Source organism: Rhipicephalus sanguineus, chromosome 2, assembly GCF_013339695.2.
Source record: "Rhipicephalus sanguineus isolate Rsan-2018 chromosome 2, BIME_Rsan_1.4, whole genome shotgun sequence".
In the NCBI taxonomy this organism is placed as follows: domain Eukaryota; kingdom Metazoa; phylum Arthropoda; class Arachnida; order Ixodida; family Ixodidae; genus Rhipicephalus; species Rhipicephalus sanguineus.
The window spans coordinates 60,506,536-60,526,031 of record NC_051177.1 but is presented as its reverse complement, the minus strand read 5'-3'; the positions used below and the strand labels follow the sequence as shown (position 1 = coordinate 60,526,031).

General features: G+C 41.8%; 1 protein-coding gene across 1 annotated transcript; it reads right to left on the bottom strand.

Annotated features, from left to right (window-relative positions):
- Window positions 1-3,976: 3,976 nt before the first annotated feature.
- On the bottom strand, window positions 3,977-16,145 carry LOC119383080 (DNA damage-regulated autophagy modulator protein 2). The gene is made up of 8 exons (XM_037651076.2): window positions 15,776-16,145; window positions 14,927-15,004; window positions 13,611-13,732; window positions 11,845-11,999; window positions 11,227-11,404; window positions 10,672-10,745; window positions 7,922-8,038; window positions 3,977-5,086 (listed from the first exon to the last, which is right to left on the bottom strand). The coding sequence occupies exons 2-8, from the start codon at window positions 14,995-14,997 to the stop codon at window positions 4,934-4,936; spliced, it is 870 nt and encodes a 289-aa protein (XP_037507004.1). The 5' UTR covers window positions 14,998-15,004; window positions 15,776-16,145; the 3' UTR covers window positions 3,977-4,933.
- Window positions 16,146-19,496: the final 3,351 nt, after the last annotated feature.

Genomic DNA, 19,496 nt, shown 5'->3' with positions numbered 1-19,496 from the left:
AATAAGCATACTCGAATACATACAACTATGAATCATGGTTTCCAATTTTGCCTAACAATGTACTAGACCTTCGGTACGAGTTTCAATGTGTGAGCCGTGATGGAGCTCCAGAGGAAAAGAGTGGAGGTGTTTTGCCATTCTGGCATTACAGGCTGTTACAGGGGCGTAGCCAGGGTGGGAGTTGAAACCCCTCGCCCCTCCCCCCCCCCCCCCCCAAAAAATTTTCAATTTTGCATTGTATATATACAAGCACGAACATACAAAAAGGAATGGTTGAACCACCCTCCCCCCTTCAAAAGAGATTTCTGGCTACCCTTCTGCTGGCATAGCATGTATCTTGTGTTTTTCGTTGCATATTCTTTGTGCTGGCCCACCGAGAACGTCATGAAAAGAATAAGACAGAAGAATGTTCAGATATAGTATTTCTTTAACTCCGCTGCTGCTCCCGGTAATATTCTCTGAAATCTTGTGACTTGACGGCAAAGAGGCAGGTTGAAGTGCCCACTAATTGACAATATGGGTCACATGTAACCTCAGAAGCCCCAAGACAAAAAGGCTACTCAGTATAAAAGAGCGAAGTGAAAACTGTTCGAATGCTTAACCTTATTACGACTTTCGTGTGAGTGCTGTTGCAACGACCTGGTTACAACTCAATACTGGTAATGATGATTTTCTCGTGTTTCATATAATCCATAATGACAGGGCAACAAAGGGCAGTGGTGTGGCTTAGTTAATTAAAAACTCAATTTAGTAAGAACAATTTCCCATCATAGATGGCCACATGAACATATGGTGCAAAATATTCCTTGGAGTCATTTTGACAATTGCTTCTACCTATCACACCCTCGGCACTTCTTCCGAGTTTCTCCAGAAGCTTTGTGATTACATTGAACGCTCCACTAACAAACATATTAGTAAATACTTATGGGCGACTTCCGCCTGCCTGGTGTTGACTGGGACCCGTGCATATTTTTGTCGGAACAAAAGGTTTTGGGGCCTTGGCCGAGTTCGTCATCAGCACAGAAGGCTTTAAAAGCATTATTGCGCTTCTTGCGGACAACTGGTCTTAGAGACAGACTCTAAGTAGTGTCATATTCTCATTTCCTTTTTTTTTCCCTCTCTTTTTCTTTTTCCTTTTCTTGCTCTCCTTTTTTTTGTAACGTCTCTCTTCTATCATCTTTTATCCCCCTTACCCCTTCCCCCAGCAAAGGGTAGCCAGCCGGTCTAAGAACTGGCTAACCTCCCTGTCTTTCCGCTTGTTTCTTCCTTCCTTCCTTCCGTGCATATTTATTACTCTCGAGATATTGTACATAGAGTGTATGTTGGATATGATGGCAAAATATTACCCAATTCAAGAGGTAAATAACACGAATGCAAGGTCAAGGCCATTCAATAGTGATCTGTCATATCTGTCATGTGCTAGATTTTCAGAGGGCAGATGAAACGGCGATCCTTGATTATCTGGAGACAGCTTTTGACATGATTCTACAGGGAGACGATGTGCAGTGTCTTTGGACATGTCTTATGTCAATTGTAGTAGAGTGAACATTGCTGTCTGTACACGTGGTACAAAAACGCATAGAAAAGGCAAGCCCATAGATGACTAAAACCATTATTCACTCGAAACGTCGACTACGGCATGCACGACAAGCGATTCCAGGAAACCACAACATGATTTCTGCTCTTAGCACGCAGGCTTGCAATGAATATAAAACAGCGATAACAGTTTTCTTCTCCTCCACTTTGAACAACCTCCGGCAAATTATTAGTCCGGGCAGGTTCTTGATACACTTGACTGGTTCAAAACACGCAATAACTGCAGTCCTTGTGGACGAATGCAAGTGTAGCAAGCAAAGTTTTTATGGCCAAGGAATGCAAATGCTTTTGTGTGCTCAGTGCTCTTGCCCAAATTGGCTCATTGATACAGATATGACACAACATAAGCGCGACAGATTTCAAATTTCTAACTTTTGTTGAACTTAACCTGTAGGAAATCATCAGGGCCAGGTAATATACCAAGTGTATTCCTGAAATGCTACAGTGAATTGTTTATAGAATTCTTGGTAGAAATTTTTAGGTCATCATTAGGCCATGGTACCTTACCTGATGACTGGCTGGTGGTTAGGGTAGCGCTAATATTCAAAGAAGACAAGCTAAGTATTAATAATTATCGTCCTACTTCTATTACATGTACTGTCTGTAAGTTGTTGGAACATATCATTAGTAATGTATACAACAGATTGCATGCACAAATTTTCTACTCTAACCATAAATTTCATATCCACTTCTCCACCCCAACTTGGCTGTTTGAGAGAATTCAACACTTTGTGGCATAGATGTCATAGCCTTAGATTTTTCTAAATCCTTGAAATGGGTTTATCATGCAAAGTTTGCGCAGAACTTTCATGACACTGGTCTTAGCCCTGAGAATAGTATGGTGCATTCAGGCTCAGATCAACAAAAGTTCATAGAAACTTCTAATGAGCAATCTTCAGCTTTGCCAGTTACGCCTGGCGTTCCACAGGGGTCCATTTTGAGACGGGAATGTTCTTCATATACATTAATGATAAAGCCATGAACGCCAATCCATTGATTGAACATGTATTTAGTTGCATAGTATATTACCCTGACATTTTGTAGGGTAAAAAGCACCATTGACAAAATTTTACTGAATGAGTCTTTGCAGTTTATTAACGACTGTAGTATCTCATAGAATACGCAAATTGACTCAAGAAGTCTGCTTGTAAGACTGCATCAGATAAGAAATTGCCCCAAACTTCTTCCCTAAGCTATTGGTGGTGACATTATGAAATGTACAAAACAAATTACATATCTTGGAGAAACTAGAATACGATATAAAATGGAGCCACCATGTAGCAATCATTTGTAGATCCACACATTGAAAGTTCATTTTGTTAAAAAGAAAACTGAAGCATGCAAATTCTAACGTAAAACTGTTGTTTGTCCTAGTCAGGGGTACGCTAGAATCGTTTAGGAACCATACCATCAACACCTCATCAATGAAGTGCAACAAGTATGTCTTGCCACTTGGTTAGTCTTTTCCCGCAACAACTGAACACAATCGGTTGCAGAGTTACTTCATGAAGCAAACCTTCCAACATTTGCTGCATGCAGGAATGTTGCTAGCTGAAATTTGTTCCATTTGCACATGTGGATCCCATCTTACAGTAGCAAACACATTGCAGAATATTACCAAGGATAAAAAGTAACTATGCTTCTATGCCTTATTCCTCCAGAGCTGATGTATTTAAACATTCTTAGTAAAAAAGATCTCCAATTGGAACAAACTTAAGAGAAGTTTGAAGTTGCCAAGTCTATCATTAACTTTAAGAGAAATGTGAAATTGTTGTTTCACAGTGTGTAAACATATAATATGCCTTGTACTTTCTCAAAGTGTTTCTGCTAACGAACAATTATCTAGGCTCACATCACATTCTCTTTATGAGATTGTATTCCCCTACCCATGAGTGTTGGCAGGGTAGTGTCTTGGGGGTTTGAACCCATGTTGCATTGTGGCTGGGGGAGGGGGAGAGCACTGGTGTAGCTTGGGTGGGGGCAAGTGCTCGTGCAGCTTGAGGGGGGCAGGTGCCCCTTTTGCCCCCACCCCCCCTGACAACGCCCATGCCCCTACCCTGTAACAGCCTGAAAAGGGGCTCACATATGAACAAATAAAACAATTTTTTTTAAATGAGAAAAGTTACAAAGCCCACACAGCAATGGATGTTGACTGTGCCACTCAACAGCCCAGTGTATTAGTATTGCTCTTACAAAAAACTTCAGTTCCACACACCATTCCAGAGTAGCATTGAGAGGCAAGTGCTCAATGATGATACTATACTACATGCATGCAGATGTTAGGTAGGCCTGCAAACGAGCATGGAAAGCCTACATCAACGTTGTGCCATGCCTTGCATTAGCTTATAATTTATAGCAGCACATTCACCACAAGGAACACTTTTCGTTTAAAAATGCATTTTAATTTATAATAAAAATACAAACTGCATCAGCAGGGCTCGAAAATAGTACTATACACAATCATATGCTCTTTTAAGCACAAAAGAAAAAAAAAAGCAATATGAAATTTATGCCCTCTCATTAGTAAATAAACTTGTACACTGATCAATGAATGCCCACATTACTGAAGTAATGCTACTCTCAAAGGCATTAATGTAAACTTAAATATTAACTGGTTTCACAAGGGAACCGATGCTCCCTAAAATACGTGAGACATTCAACTAAAAAAGAAGTTCAACCAAGAAAAAGCCATAGTTACAACTGGAGGACTAAAAGTACATGCGTAGAGGGAATGCATAGCCCAAAGAGGGCTACATATAAGAGGCCTCCTCGAAGATACAATGAAATAAATATTCTACAGCGGACTCACGAAATCTGGGAAGTGCTCAGGTGATGGTTGACAGTGTGCGCAAAGTGTTTTACATCACCGGTACGCTATGTATTCTGGCGCCGCAACTTCATAGAGCACCAGCTTGGCATGCGTGCCAGATGTAGCACGCAGTACAAACTGTGAGCAAAGTTCAGACAAACGACAAGGCGTGTGTGCACTATCAGAGAAAACCACAATTGTTCACGAACTAATCACAGGCGTGTCAAACACGTTCTTCACCTTTTGAAAGTGGAACAAAAGGAACACAGGAACATAACGGCAAGTGGCAATGAAGAAGAGCCATTTTTTCAGGCTCTGAGACTTGCAGCAAAATAATACACCAGTTGCCATTGAGGCACGAAGTGTGGGCAACTGCCGGACGACAACCACACGTTAGCGGTTGACGACGTGCCACGTATGTGTATATATATCACTCGCATATCAGCATCGTCAAAGAAATTCGCAAGTTAAAATGTGCACGTTTCGGGGCTCATGGCAAGAGTCTCAAGCACGGGACAAGCCACCACGCTAGTGCACGATTGCTCGTGTGGTGAGAACGGCTACGTCCGAAGCTCCGTTGCCCAAAGAAGGCATGGGGGCGTGCGCGATTTCCAAGTGGTCTTGCGTGTGATACACGTCACTCGAGCTTGACAGGTGGGTACCTTCCGTCAGAAACTGCACCTGCAATACAAACGAAAAAAAAAAGGCTTGTTGATTTCAAGGACCGAAACAGGTATACCACAGTGGACCGACTGGCTGTTGCATTAATAGGAGCTCATCGCTGTTGAAAATGGCGCAAACGTAAAGATAACCTAAATAAGAACAAACAGGCATTCATGAGGTTATTTCTAAACAAGAAAGTATTACGAAAAACAATGAAAGAAAACAACTGTCTTGATTTATTGGGGTATCAGCAGAAATTAATATTGCCAGACCACTTATGCGTACAATTATAAAAGCAGCTTTATAAGAGCAGTAATAATGAAAAAAAAAAACGTACAATACAATGTAGAAATGCCCAAGAGCAACTTGCACCATGGCAGATGCTCACTGACATTCAAGGTTTTGTCTACTCATAACTGCAGGCACGCGTATACATCCAATGCTGCTAACACATCGTGAAGCTCGAGAAAGTGGAGTGTCACAACAACGCTTGTTTTGTATTCCCACTTTATTTTTGGAATAGTGCTGCACCACTATGAGTTTTGCTTTAGAATAGGGGTCTGTGTGTTGTTCATTTAGACTACATGCGATTATGCTGCATGTTTTTTTTTTTTTTACTTTCTCAGTGAAGTGCTTTTGAAAGCACTCCATGATCTCCAGTATGAAAATACACCCCAAAACATCTTTAATAGTAACAAGAAAATTGAAATTATGAAATACTGTGAAGGATGACAAAAGAGAACGGAGGGCAGAGACGTTTCAGGATTCCAATGACATTTCCGGCTGATTTTACCTCTGCATTGGCAAAATGCCAATGCTCTAAACAGCATGACATGCCTGCTTCACTGATAAACATTTCATTTAGATGACACCAAGTTATAATTTGCAATTTTAGAAATGCAGGCAAAGATACAAGTTTTCGAGACTTATGCACTCTGGTCAAGGACATCTTTCCAGCCTTTAGTATCTTACCTGTGTACTGGGCATGCAAAAGAGCGCAAGTGACATTTTTCACACAAACGGCATCTAACAGCACGTGAGCTCAGGAGCACGTGATCAGCCCTTGCCCAGCATTTTTCTGATAAATGAAACACAAACGATAAACCTAGAGGACGAGCACCAACACATCTTCCCAACGGCCGACCCCTTTCACAGTCGATTTCGGCGTGATAAACTATCAACAGATACGACGTGTGCTAATCTCAAGTGTTTCTAATCAACAAAGTGTGCTCCTATCAAGCTAATGATACCCAATTCTATGGCTCTCGATGGAGAGTAACCGTTTCGCATGAAGGCAGCACTGAAATAAGTTTGACATGCTCTTCAGCAAAGAGTAGGTCTCTCAAGTGGCCCATCATTTGTGCAAAAGAAAAGCTGCCATCGACACCCCATTCAAGAACAGGCTTCGTTCAACCAGGCCCAGATACTACGCTTGCTTTATAATGGCTTGAATCTAGTCCTTTAATTGCCCTCTTTGATATGACATCAGCAGCTTGCATCGTGCTGCGAACAGTAGTGATAAGCCGCTGGGTGATAGAGGCACGCGAGAAGCAATACAAACGACTACCTGAACACAATATTTTCCTCTGACAAACCTACAGGACACGGCAGAGCAATTCACAGAACAGAGGACAGCACCACACTTAGGTAACAAGAGATTGCAAAGTGAGGTTTTTCTTTTATTTCTCAGCTTCTAGCACTGCTGCTCCATTAGTATGTTCTCCAATCACAGGCTAAGCTTCACAGGTACTGCACCACTCTGATGGTTAATTAGCAGTGCTCATGATACTTCATGTAGAGGGTGCCTCTTGTTTGCATATTAAGTGAATGCAGGCTTCCAGACACAAGCCAAGTTCTGTTTCCCAGTGCTTGCCAATTTCCCTGGTAAATACTGTGCAATACAGACCTTTGAGCTATGTCTTTAATACTGCAAGCAGTTGCCACATTGGTATGTATCAACAATAACCACCATTAACATTGATATATAGACAGGTTACAACACATTTTGGTGGCTACAGTGGGAAGGAAATATAAGCTTATTACCAAGAACTTGTCACTACTGGTTAACAGTTAAGCTCAAATGCCATTCATGGATTTCAAAGTCAGTAGATGATGAATGGTATGCCTCATTTGCAATAAAATTTTAAAAGCAACAATGGTAAGCTCTTGCTTTAAAAGCATTAATATATAAAAAATATAAACTTGAACCAAACAAATAAAAGGTAAAACACGTGCCCAGGCTAAAAAATATTTCCTCACGAACATTTACCAGAAAATGTATTCCAACCCATCATGTTTTGAAGGAAAGCTGCATCAGAAAAAAAGAAAAGCAGCTCCTCAAATTTGAATAAGAAATGAATGAGGCCTTTATATATACAAAAAAGTGAGAATTTATTAAATTAAGTGAACTGCATTACTGAGAAGCAAGCAAGGATGGCAAACACCCTTTCATAGGCACACATATAATGTTCGACTAGAAAACAAGCCCCATGCTAAATGCAAGAGTCATAAAAAATATATATGTATATAATAATAAATAAAAGGAAACTCAGAAAGCCTGTTCAACTTGTAAAGTACACTATTTTGGCTCAGCTTCCTGTTGACATGATGACGCGGGAGGATAAACATGGAGCTCACAAGAGCTATCAGTGTGAAACAAAACAAAAATAAAAAAGTCCTGTAAAAGAAACAATGATGCACCACCTGTCACAAATGATCCACATTTTCCCGACACTAAATTTAATACAGTGCGCTACTGGCGACTGAGTGTCGCTTGGACGACTTGTGCTCGGCACAGATAGCCCAGGGGAACATGGTATGAGCCCTACGTCGCTGCCGCCACGCGCTATGCACCTTAGGGGAGCTGAGGCAGATATGGCGAAGTTCCTTGACAAACGTGAGCAGGTAAAGGTCCACCACAAACACCAGGACCCACTCGGATGCCGTGCTTGCCACGTGGAGGTGGTAACCCTGCATTGGCGATGGAAGGAGCATTAGTTGGTCTCTATACATCCATAGTAAAAAGAAATAAAAGTTGGTGTGGATCCATGATGTACTACATCATGCATCCACACCAAATTAGCAGGGTTGCATACATTTCCATAGTAAAGACCTAGCCTTAAACTACTACATTTGACAGGATGAAAACTTGGACGAGTTGGTTTCGATTAACCCCAATGGGTAACATGAATGACGAAGATGGGCAACCATATGAAGCCAACAGACATTGAAATCAAGGAAAGCAAGGACGTTGTTATTGGTAGCCTTCGGTAGAAGTGTGGCAATTACAAGATAAAGAAAAAAAGAGCCAGAGTGGACAAAAAGAAAGCTTGCTACAGGTGGAGATCGAACCCACAACTTTCGTATTACACACGCAATGGTCTACTAACGGAGTTACAATGTCAGTCGTGTCACTGTAAACTCCTTGGGTTATTTCTACATGTTTAACCCTGGGAATGCTAGCAGGCACCAATAGTTAGTGGTCATGGCGACAGATGAGGAACATTTTTTGTGCCAGCAAGACTGAGAAAGAAACATCTAGGAAGAACACGGTGTGGATCAGCGCTCTTCCTGCAAGTTCTTCTCCATCTTCGTCGTTCGTGCTACCCATTGAAATAACTATCCTCACGTGTTTCATTTTGACAATAGCCAAACATTGTTGTAAGAACAGTCTAGCCCGCCCTGAAGATATCGTCGCTCTATCCAGCAATCCCCATAATGCTATGTATCTTTGTTACCTGCGAACACTAGCAAAAAAGGCAACATTTGCTTCATCACATCAAGATTTTGCTCTATTGTAGATAGGCATGTGCACAGGGGCAGCCTGAGAGGCCTTGTTTTCTCCTTCCCCCATTGGGTGAGAGGGAAGGGCTGCAAATATGACTCCTAACCTTTATTATTTTGCAAGGAGGACATGTAAGCTCATATACTATCTCTGTGCAAATTACGACGAAGGGCCTTCACAAAATTCTACGACCACATTTGTGCTTTGTTTGCTGTAAATTTAAGACAAAAGGTAGAGTGTCCTTCTGAAAACTGGGACAGATTGCAGAAGCTCTCCTATCTCCAGTTGCTTTTAGCATCGTGATGTTATTACTAGCTGCCAGTACAATGCAGGCTTTACTCTCTGGATGACGTTTACTTTACAGGGGGCCACCCACATTTACGTAGAACAGGGAAAAAGAAAAATAATGTTACACTGCAATGTTACTTTCGCTCGCTATTTCTTAAGCCAACTTTCATTTGTAAAGATCGAGCAGTCTGCAGTCCTAAACCATGCAGCCTATGACTGTAGCTGACCAGTGCTCTACTGTGGTTGCAGCAGCACTTAGAATGAGAGAGAATTAAAAGTAGCCCAAAATAAGCAACTTCAAAAGCAGTCAACAAATACTGGTCACTTTTTATGAACTTGTTTGTGTGCACAACAGTGAAGAATAGACTGTTGGGCGGTGGTAATTTATGATGAATGAAAATAGCACGAAAAAACGTAGGAAGATATGAAGAACACTACAGCACAAGCGCATACTAACAACTGAACTTTTATTAGAAAGAACGAAAATATATAGGAAGCTCAAACCACATGTTCACCACGAACAGAACCAAAAACCTCAGGTGTGCACATCCAGGTACCTTATCTCTGCCTTAAATATTTAACACAAGGGAAGGCTTTCTTGCCACACAGTTATCTCCCGCTTTCAAAATTAAAAAAGCTTCAACAAGCTCACGTGCCATCTGGTCCCTATGACGTGCGAGCACTTTGGCATCAGACAAGAGAGGAGTAAACCTACACTCACGGCAGTGCAGGGCCAAATTTGACGAAGGCTGACCTTTCAAAGATCGACGGTGATCTTGCGGGCGCGCATTCAGACAGCGGCCTGTCTGTCCCATATATCATTTACCGCACGTGAAAGGCACCTGATACACAACTCCCTTGCCACAAACCGAAGGGCTGTCCCTGTGTTTCACCTCACATTCATGCCATTTCATGCACAACGTTCATGCACAACAATGCTAGATACCAGCTTAGGAATGCACTTGGCTCTAGTTCCCATGCATAGCAGTGCAACTCAAGCAAAAAAAAAAAAATTACGCTGAAATTCAAGTTTCACTGGATATAAATCATGCAGTTTGGGCAAATGAACCTTTTCATAATAACTTAATAACTTGCGGCAAAAAAAAAAAAAAAATGAGGGGGGGGGGGGCAGTATTAGGAGTGCCACCCCTCAATGCAGGGCATGCATGAGGTCCTGTATATGGCCTATGTATCTTTTCAAAGCTGTTTACAAGGTCCATTCCTCTAGTTTTTTTTTTGTTGTTTTTTTTTTGTGACACCATCCAATGCTAAAATTCTGGAACCATTCACATGAAATAAACTTTGTGAAATGGCCACACTGCCACTTGGCTCTGGAAATTGTAGTTGGGACAAAGCAAGCAATAGACTATTCAGCATAAACTTGCCTGTACTAGTTACTAGACTCCATTTTTCATAATTGAAAAGTGGAAAAAAAGAATGCCAGAAGTTTTTTGGTCAAATACAACATTATTTAAAAAAATAGTTACAATATCAACATCAACTAAGAATAGTAGCACAGATCAGAACAAACCCCGTCTTCAGGCTTCCATTTTGTTTTGTCCTTTCCGTGAAATCTCTGAAGTGACATAGGTGCTGTGATGGCAGCTGAGGAGGCCGAGTCAAGGAGGTTCACGACACAAAACAAGAAAGAATGAAGAAAAAGAAAGGGGGGTAAGCAGGGGGAGGGAGGCAACCAAAGGGTTAGGGGCTGAAAGTAGGCAAAAGCACAACATGGTTATGCAAAAACTGCTGAGCTGAAGTTTAGGGCAAAGTGCTAGTCTCTGCTACCCGTGCTATTGAAACAGGTTCTAGACATGCAAAGGTGTGCAGTTAAAGTTTTAGTGTTTATCACAGGTGCCAGTAACATCTATGCAGTGTACTGCACGCAACTTTTAAGCTGTCAACATCAATATTGTGACTACCACAAGTTCCTGCAGTGCGTGCTTGGCACGCACAGCCTCCATATGTGCATGTGTATTTATGTACAGATATATTCTCTGCTGCCCTTTTTCATGCTCCGTAGATGCACTATACAATTCATCTCTTCTGTGTTTCTTTGCCAGGGCAAGAGATAGGCAAAGGATACTGGAGATGAAGGCTATTGTTGCCACCACGGAGAGGAAGAGTCGAAGCCACGCCATGAAGCGAGTGTTCACCAGCGGGTGCATGCGGAAACTCATCAGCGTGTTGATCCACGTGTACACCGTGCCGCCGCCCACAGCCAGCAAGGCTCCACAGAGGTGAACGTACAGCACTTCCGTCTCCTGCGCAGATACATTTCGCACGCATGTTCCATACACAGCAAACGGACTCCTGTTTAAACCTCGAGGGAAACCGGTAATAGCCTTCAGGCTACCAGGAAAGGCAATGACGAGAGGTTTACTGCAGAAACTTGAACAGTAAGTAAAATTGGAGTGTGGTCAATATAAAGATGTACGAGATAGAAGCGCCGACTTGACTATCTTTTCTTCCGTGCTTCAGTGCTTTGTGCTGTCTTTCAAGCATGAAATGCAAAACACAGGACCAACGTAAACAAAACAGACACACAGAGTGCTTTCTTTTCATTGGTCCTGTGTTTTGCATTTCATGACAAAAGAAGTTCAACCAACTTGCTCTCAGAGAAACTAAAGCAACAAAATCATACAAGGGACTACGTTGCATCCACTTTCGCAAAGGTCAGAAAGACAGAGTCTACTGTATTCACCTGAAAGTTGGCGACAATGGATACACCTAGGGACGAAATCCAGCCCAGCCATAGGCCGCTGGTGTTCATGCGAAGAACCCGTGGCGACTCCTGGGACAGATGGTCCCTGTAGTACTGCTCCACTAACTTGTAACGTACATACACCGTCGCAGCCACTGCAGGCACAGAACAAAAATGCCAAATGCAATAGCATGTCATGAACTGACACAGTCTTCGAATGCAAAAAACACTAAAGTACAAAAACGGTCGCAGTTACTGTTGAAGCAGTCGCACAGCTGTATCTGTACCCCCTTTTTTTTTTCTGCGCGAGTTCACTGAACTCCACAGGCCTGGGCTTGACATATTTGTCTGCAATGCCCTCAACAAACACTCAGCAGGATAAAATGGGCTTTCATGCTCCAGCTATACACTGTGAAGTACTGCTGTGCAGAAGAACTTTCAAAGGTTTGAGGTTCCTAAACATAAATGCAAGCCTTGGTACACGAGATAGGAGACATAAAACTTCAACAATCAATATTTGCTGACATTATTTTCAACATATGATTTAAACAACTGGCACTGTAGTCATTTGAGTATCCCCTACACTGGGAACAAAGGCTATTACCAGAACGAAAATAAATGTGTACACCATATGAACTTCATACGTATGAGTGAAGGCATATTGCAAATCAATTCTGCGGTTTTTCGGCAACTAAGAGTCTTTATCTCTGAGAAATCCGTATGGATTTCCTTGTGGCTTCGTGCTACAAATGGGTGGTTGTTTATTTTCCGTTTCTTAACCATGAGTGAAGGCAGCAAATAATTGATGCAAATGCTTAAAAGTAAAGCTCACAGGTGCCAGTGGTAAAAGGAAGTAATAAACAATTGGCTTCACTCACAGATACAAGCAATTTTCTGCAAAAGGAATGCGTGATCTCAAATAAGAGTATTACAATTTGATCCACAGTGCCCATAACACAAGCGTATGCTTTTATGTAGCCTAGAAGCTCAACAGTAAGCCAACACTGACCACTATCTACTCCTTCTGTTCTAACATCATGGCAACTGCAACAATGTGAAAAAGCTGAGACAGATAGCAATAAACTGAACAAAAGGCATACACCGCAGAGTGTACTTGGCATCTTAGGTTAGCGCTACAATTGATGTGACAATGTTTCAGCAAAAATATGAAGGTGCCTTTGTGTCCACACTGCCTTCTAATAAAAGAAACAAGCTAGTGTAGCAGAACGTTTCGATGAAAATTTCATTTAGGTGTGTCATACAGTTCACTATGAAAAAGGGAGATGTGCTTTTAAGTGTGCGTAACTGGTGTCCTTAATAATTAATTTGAAGTATACTGAAGGTATATGGGTATATCAAACTGAAAGATTTACAAAGCTACAAATTGACATATATTAAATGCAAGGATTACATGCCATACTTCAAACTGCTCATAAAGCTTTCCCAAGAAGCCTGTTTTCAAGACAAGAATGTGAAATAATCTTGGAGGTGTCTACGAACAGAACAAAAATGTACAGCTGCCAATGTGAAACCTTTTTACGCAGTTTTAATTTTTATGAAACGCGAAGTCAAAAATACAAAACCGCGCACATGTCATTTTAGTTAAAAAAAACAGCCAAATTGATCAGCATGAGTACAATACAGCAACCAAAATGCAATAAAATAAGTAAGGGTTCAATAACAGGTGCAGCTTCTCAGCTTTAATGTGTGTCATGCACAATACTCATAGTAACAAAAGGGATAAGTAAACAATGAGCTTGACTCACTCAAGAAGGAGCAGATGTTGAGGAGCTGGCTGAATATGCAGCTCTCTGGAGCATACGTGCCCGTGTCACTGATATACGGAAACTCCACTTCCACATGGCCGAGGAGAATTGAGATCAAGTACCTGCGGCATCATTTCAAACGTCTTAAGCCAACATTCTGCAGCGATATACAAACACGACAAATATCTAAGGAGGAAACATTGAGTCTGACATCCCCTAAACAGGTTCTGTTAGTATGTAATTGCATCAACAGAGTCAAAAGTGTGAGCACGGTCTTTCTAGAGGAGAATGAATGAGTTAGCACAAAGAGAGTGGAGCACAGTCCATCTTACCAAACTATCCTTAACATGACTTCTATGGAAGCACTACGTTTGAGTGTGACCACTTCACATGCGAAAGGTGTGTCTCATTGCAGTTCAAGGAAGTGCTCAGAAACAAAATTCACGTCAAAAATGTAAATTAATTTTTTGCACTCTTTTGTCTCACGGCATCAAGAAATATTGTCATATATGCAAAGAGCTATGATCGGGTATGTACCATCTGAGCAAAGTTTAACAGTTGCATTCGCTATAAGACTCAAGGTTTCCAATTTACTGAAATTATTCATCTTATGCTATAGGCCACCCTGGCATAAGCATGAATCTGTTTACATGCTGGTGTCATATATGTGTAGCAGTTGCATAAAGTAGTAAGTGACTTAGGTCGTATCACTATCCCCCGAGTCTTGTTTTATCACAACCAAAAATCACTTTGCATAATGGTCTTGAAATCTAACAATGTGATTAATCTCTTATCAGCACCAGAAAGAATTTGCAACACTGAGCAAACAAACCAGGCCAGCCCACTCTTTAAATACTAGTTCAAACGCGGTTTTAAAGGTGTATGCACGACACAGGAGTAAACACTAATACTGACGGGAATTCAGTTTCACAACATCCATCAAGCAGTGTGTGACTGTCACGACATTTAACCACACAATTGATTGATCGGTTTGTGGGAAACAAAAGTTGTCAAGGCAGCACATGTGTCTGTAAATAGGCTGCCAGGCATGGGTATTAGTCTTTGTAATAAAGATACCCAGTCTGTTATCTTTATTGCAGTACAGGGCAAGCAAGGGGCACAATGTCCCATGAGAGCACAAAAGGAAGAACCTCAAAAGGCAAACCTTTCCCTGCTAGATGCAACACTTTCTAAGTTAACTTAGCGTGAATCACCGTGACAGAGTAGTCGAATGAATGATTGTCAACCATGTACGAGTTTTCGTTGTTTATTATTCTTTTAAACGTGGGTAAAAAAAAAAAAGAAAGCATACTCACGTAACTATGAAGGTGCCAGGCAATAGAACAAAGACGGACAGAGGGAGAAGTTCCACTCTAGTCAGGGGCATTTTAGTGCTGTGGACATCAAGACATGAGTCAGAACAGAGCAGCTGTTTCTACTTCGCTTAGCATTCCCCGCACCTCTCTCTCCCAAAACCTTCATGACGACTGATCACAATCACAGTAAACTTCAGCTAGCCTTCTACGCAAGGAGCAAAAACGAGACAGCTCCTATCCAGTTTACTGCACACACCTCAAGTGACATTTGAGCCGCGGAGGAGGCCCCTATGTATGCTCAGCGAGGGGACACAATTGTATCTGACAGATTGACGAAAGCGGTGCTGCGTTCGCGATTCAACAAAGCGGCTTTTTTGTCTCTTGCCTTGCGCTGGACGGGGACCGAAGAACGTTTCACGAGAGGCTGTAACACAGCAGTGCTAAAAACGAAAGTCTCTGTCAACGATATGACAAGAGAGACAACCTCAAGCTCAACCATTAGGAGTTACCTCTCGTGCCAGATTCAATCTTTCACGTGCAGCAACTAAATTTACGGCGCATGCATTTGGAGCAGTGGCTGTACGGTGTCACACAGCAGTGCAATCCAAGCGTGTCGATAAATTTCCCTCGACATGTCCACGACCTCCTCTATCAAACCCGTATTCGCACAATTTAAGACGGGCATCTGCAAGGCATATTAGAGCTATTCGAACACCTCCTCGGTTCCAGGCGACATTGAAAAGTTAATACTCCGTAATCATGCGTAGAAAAAACAGTGACTTATGTCCGTGAGACAACAACAAAGTTTCTCATTTCAGCTCGGGTGCAAAGAAATGCGCTTGAACTTACCCACGCCGCTGAGGGATGAATTGAGGTGACGAGCATCGATGGTAACGTTGTAAACGTAGTATCTAACGTTAAATGCGACAGTTTGCGACAGAAAACCGCTCGCAATAGCGAATCAAAAGTAAAAACTGTAGAGAACTGAATCACTGTAGTTTGCGAGTATCCATCCACGCTCCGTCGCGTTGCCTGGCACCGACTAAAGGAGGCAGGTGGAATGATTAGTTCACGGCTAGAACAATGCGTCTTCTTATCAGGACACTTCGTGTCAGTTGAGCATTGCGTAAGTGCCCGGGGATATCGCAACTCAAAGCGGAGAAATCGCAATCACAGATTAGAGGGATCGCAGTTTACGAGGAGGTGGTAACGACGATCACAAAACAGTGCTCTAGTTGAGCAACCAAAAGAGGGCGTCCACAGTAAGTCAATATTTACGATAGAAGAAATTTGCAAAGAAAAAACGTATTGCCACTGATTAATAACAAACACAAAATTGTTAAAATAAGCGTATTGGTAAAACTTTAATACATGAAGCATTATTTTTTTTATTTGCAGGCACCGTTCGATGAAGCAGTTCTTGTTTCGTTTTCGTCTCAAGCTCTGCAGAATATTTATGTTATCCCAAGTTTATTGACGATGCTCAACATAAAGCATCAAATGACTTTGCACAGAGTCTCATGTTGAGAATTCTCAACATACGTTCTGGGTCCGGTTTAAACTTTGTGTCTCGTTGGCACCGGGGAATTTCAAGGCATACGTTTCACAAACGTCCATGTAGATAAAACGCATCGTAATTTACCTGTGGCTTTCGCATCACTTCGGGGGTGCAGCAGCTTTCGTTATCAACGCAAACATGCGAGAGGGTTTTTTCGTTTGTTTGTTTAAAAAAAAGTAATTGCAGCGGTTTTACGGGCTAAAACCACGATCTATGATCATGATGTGGGGGCCCCTAGTGGGGTCCCGGCGTTAATTTCAACCACCTGGGGTTCTTTAACGAACACCTAAATCTAAGCACACGGGTGTTCTTTGAATTTCGCCCCCATCGAAATGCGGCCGCCGTGGCAGGAAGTCAAACCCGCGCCCTCGACTTTAGCAGCGCGGCTGTTCCCTTTGTGTTGGGTGCGTGCGCACGTGCATGCGTTTACGAAATATATTTGTTATGCGTTGTGAGTACGTGTTTGTTTGTTAAAGGGCCCCTAAGAAACATCTGAAAATACAAAGGATGAGCGCGTTATTCTCTCCTGGCGTTTCCCGCATTTTCGGCACAATCCGTAACGCCAGCAGTCTTTAATGACGTCACGTGAACGAGTCTGTCCACGTGACGTCATTAAAAAATAAGCTTTCGATTGGACGAGGGTATCAGTTGTGAATTGTCTCCTGCTCTGCTTCGCGGTGGTTTAGGGGCCCTTCAACGAGATTTTCGTGACTTTCGGCCACGAATGAAAACCGTGACCGTGATGCTGATTTTCACTGATCGAACCGCGTCTAGAGTAAAGTGACCAGACGTCCCGATTTAGGGGGGCCGGTTTCGCGGTTGGGGTCCCGCTCTCCCGCCAGCCTGCTTGCGGCACGGGACCTCAGCCGAGACACTGATCAGTTCAAGTGTCTCGGTGTTATGTTTTCATCAAATATGTCATGGGCAGCCCATGTGAACCTTGTTATTAAACAATTAGCCAGAATAACGGGCGCAATCTGTTCCATTAGATACATTCTTCCTAAGTCTATTAAACTGCTCCTTTATAACTCTTTATTTTATTCTTACATTAATTACTGTCAGCTAGTGTGGGGCACTGCATCATCGTCCTGTCTCCAGAAAATATACATTTTGCAAAAGAAGTTTCTTCGTCATATCTTTAATGCGAACTATGGGACACCCAGCAGAGAGCTATTTCTTGAGACTGGCATAATAAAAATCTTCCATTTATACCAATACAGGCTAAGCGTTCGTTTTAAAGTAGAAACAAAACGTAATATAAATTACATCTGACATCTCGCCAATTTGGAAGAAAAGAAAACGAGTTACCCTTTTAGGCAACCCGAAAGCTGATTGGTGCCAACAGCACACATAAATACCGGGACAGAGCGCCTCCAACATACACTTCCCTCCCTTCTAAACGCGTACACATCTGCAAACATTGACCTGTGTACCTGTACCCATAAAAAAACTCCCCACATATATTCTAGGTTTCGTAAAATTCAAATACGGTGTCTCTCCTTCCTCTGTATCTGTATTTTTATTTGCGCTCTTATGTGATACATGATGATCTTCGGAATGTGTTATTATTGTTATTACAATTATATTATTATTACTTTGAGGAAGCAATTGATGCTGTGTGTAGAAAGTGTAGATAACACTCTGTCTGCTCATTTTTTTGTCTACTTTGATATGCAGTGTTTTTGTTGTTTTTTGTTTTTCCTGCTTGGGTTTTTTTTTTTTTTTTTAGTAACACGAAGCTCTGTGTATGCGACGGTTTTTGCTTTGCTTTCAACTGCCTTTTCAACTGCCTTCGCTGTTGCCTCGTATTTAGGGGCTCTGGCTCGGTCAAGCTGTCTATTACAGCTTTTTCTGCAGCTCCCCTGTCCATGTATTTCTTGAGGCAGAAATAAAAATTATTATTATAAGAAGTGTCTTGTCCAACTTTCGGCCGATAGCGGGCTCGCAGTCGCGGTCAGCTAGCCCGGCCATCACACCCCTTTGCTATACCATACGACACATGATGATGATGATGATGATGTTCCTCTACACATGGCTCATACCCACTCTGTGGGATTGGCCAAGAATTGTAGATATGAAGATTTAAAACTACTAAGTTAACACAAAAGACAAGCACACATAAAAAGAACTAGTGCAATAATTATTTCTACATTCAGCCAAGACTTCTCATCCTAACTAGAAATTAGAATAATGAAATTACTGTGGTACCGAACGTCTTCTTTTTTATTGATTTTTTTTCTTATTGATTCATTGCTATTATCGGAACAGGTTTGCATTTAAGAAAAACACATTCGTTTTGTTTCCTGAAGGAAAGCAATTACGGCATCAAAAACATTCCTGTGGCTGACGCCCAAATCCGAAGCACCGAAGGTGAGAATAGCGTCTATTGTTAAAATTAACCCCAGCTTAGCACAATGAGTTTCAAGAAGTCTTTTTCTTTGTAATATATAGCGGCGACACGATAAAAAATAATGCTCTATCGATTCGATTTCTGAACAAAAGTGACAGAGGGGAGATATCACCAGACCAGCCCTGTGTGCATATAGATTCAACGGGGGCACTCGGAATCGTAATCTAGTTAATAATACTTCTAATTGTCTAGTTTGACACCACTGAATTTTCCATGGAAATTTTAAATGTCTAAATTCTGTCCATGAAGTTATTGATTCTATGGCGTCTGCTCGAAGGGAAAATTTCCTATGCCTAATCGCAGTTATGCTGGCTACTACAGGGAGGACCGAAATTATTGGACCGTTCAATGCCGCTCTCGCTAGTGTGTCGGCCATTTCATTTATTTCTAATCCACAATGGCCAGGTACCCATAATAATTTCAAAATTTTCAACTGTGGAGGCACTAGCGTACATTGTTAGAGATGTACATACTGACAGGGAATCTGTTATTATTATTGCGCAATGGTCGTTCAAATCTAGTTTTCGCAGCGCCATATATATAATTGCCGAGAGTTCCGCTTCAAACACAGGGGTGAAGTCCGGCAGTCTTAATGAAAATGA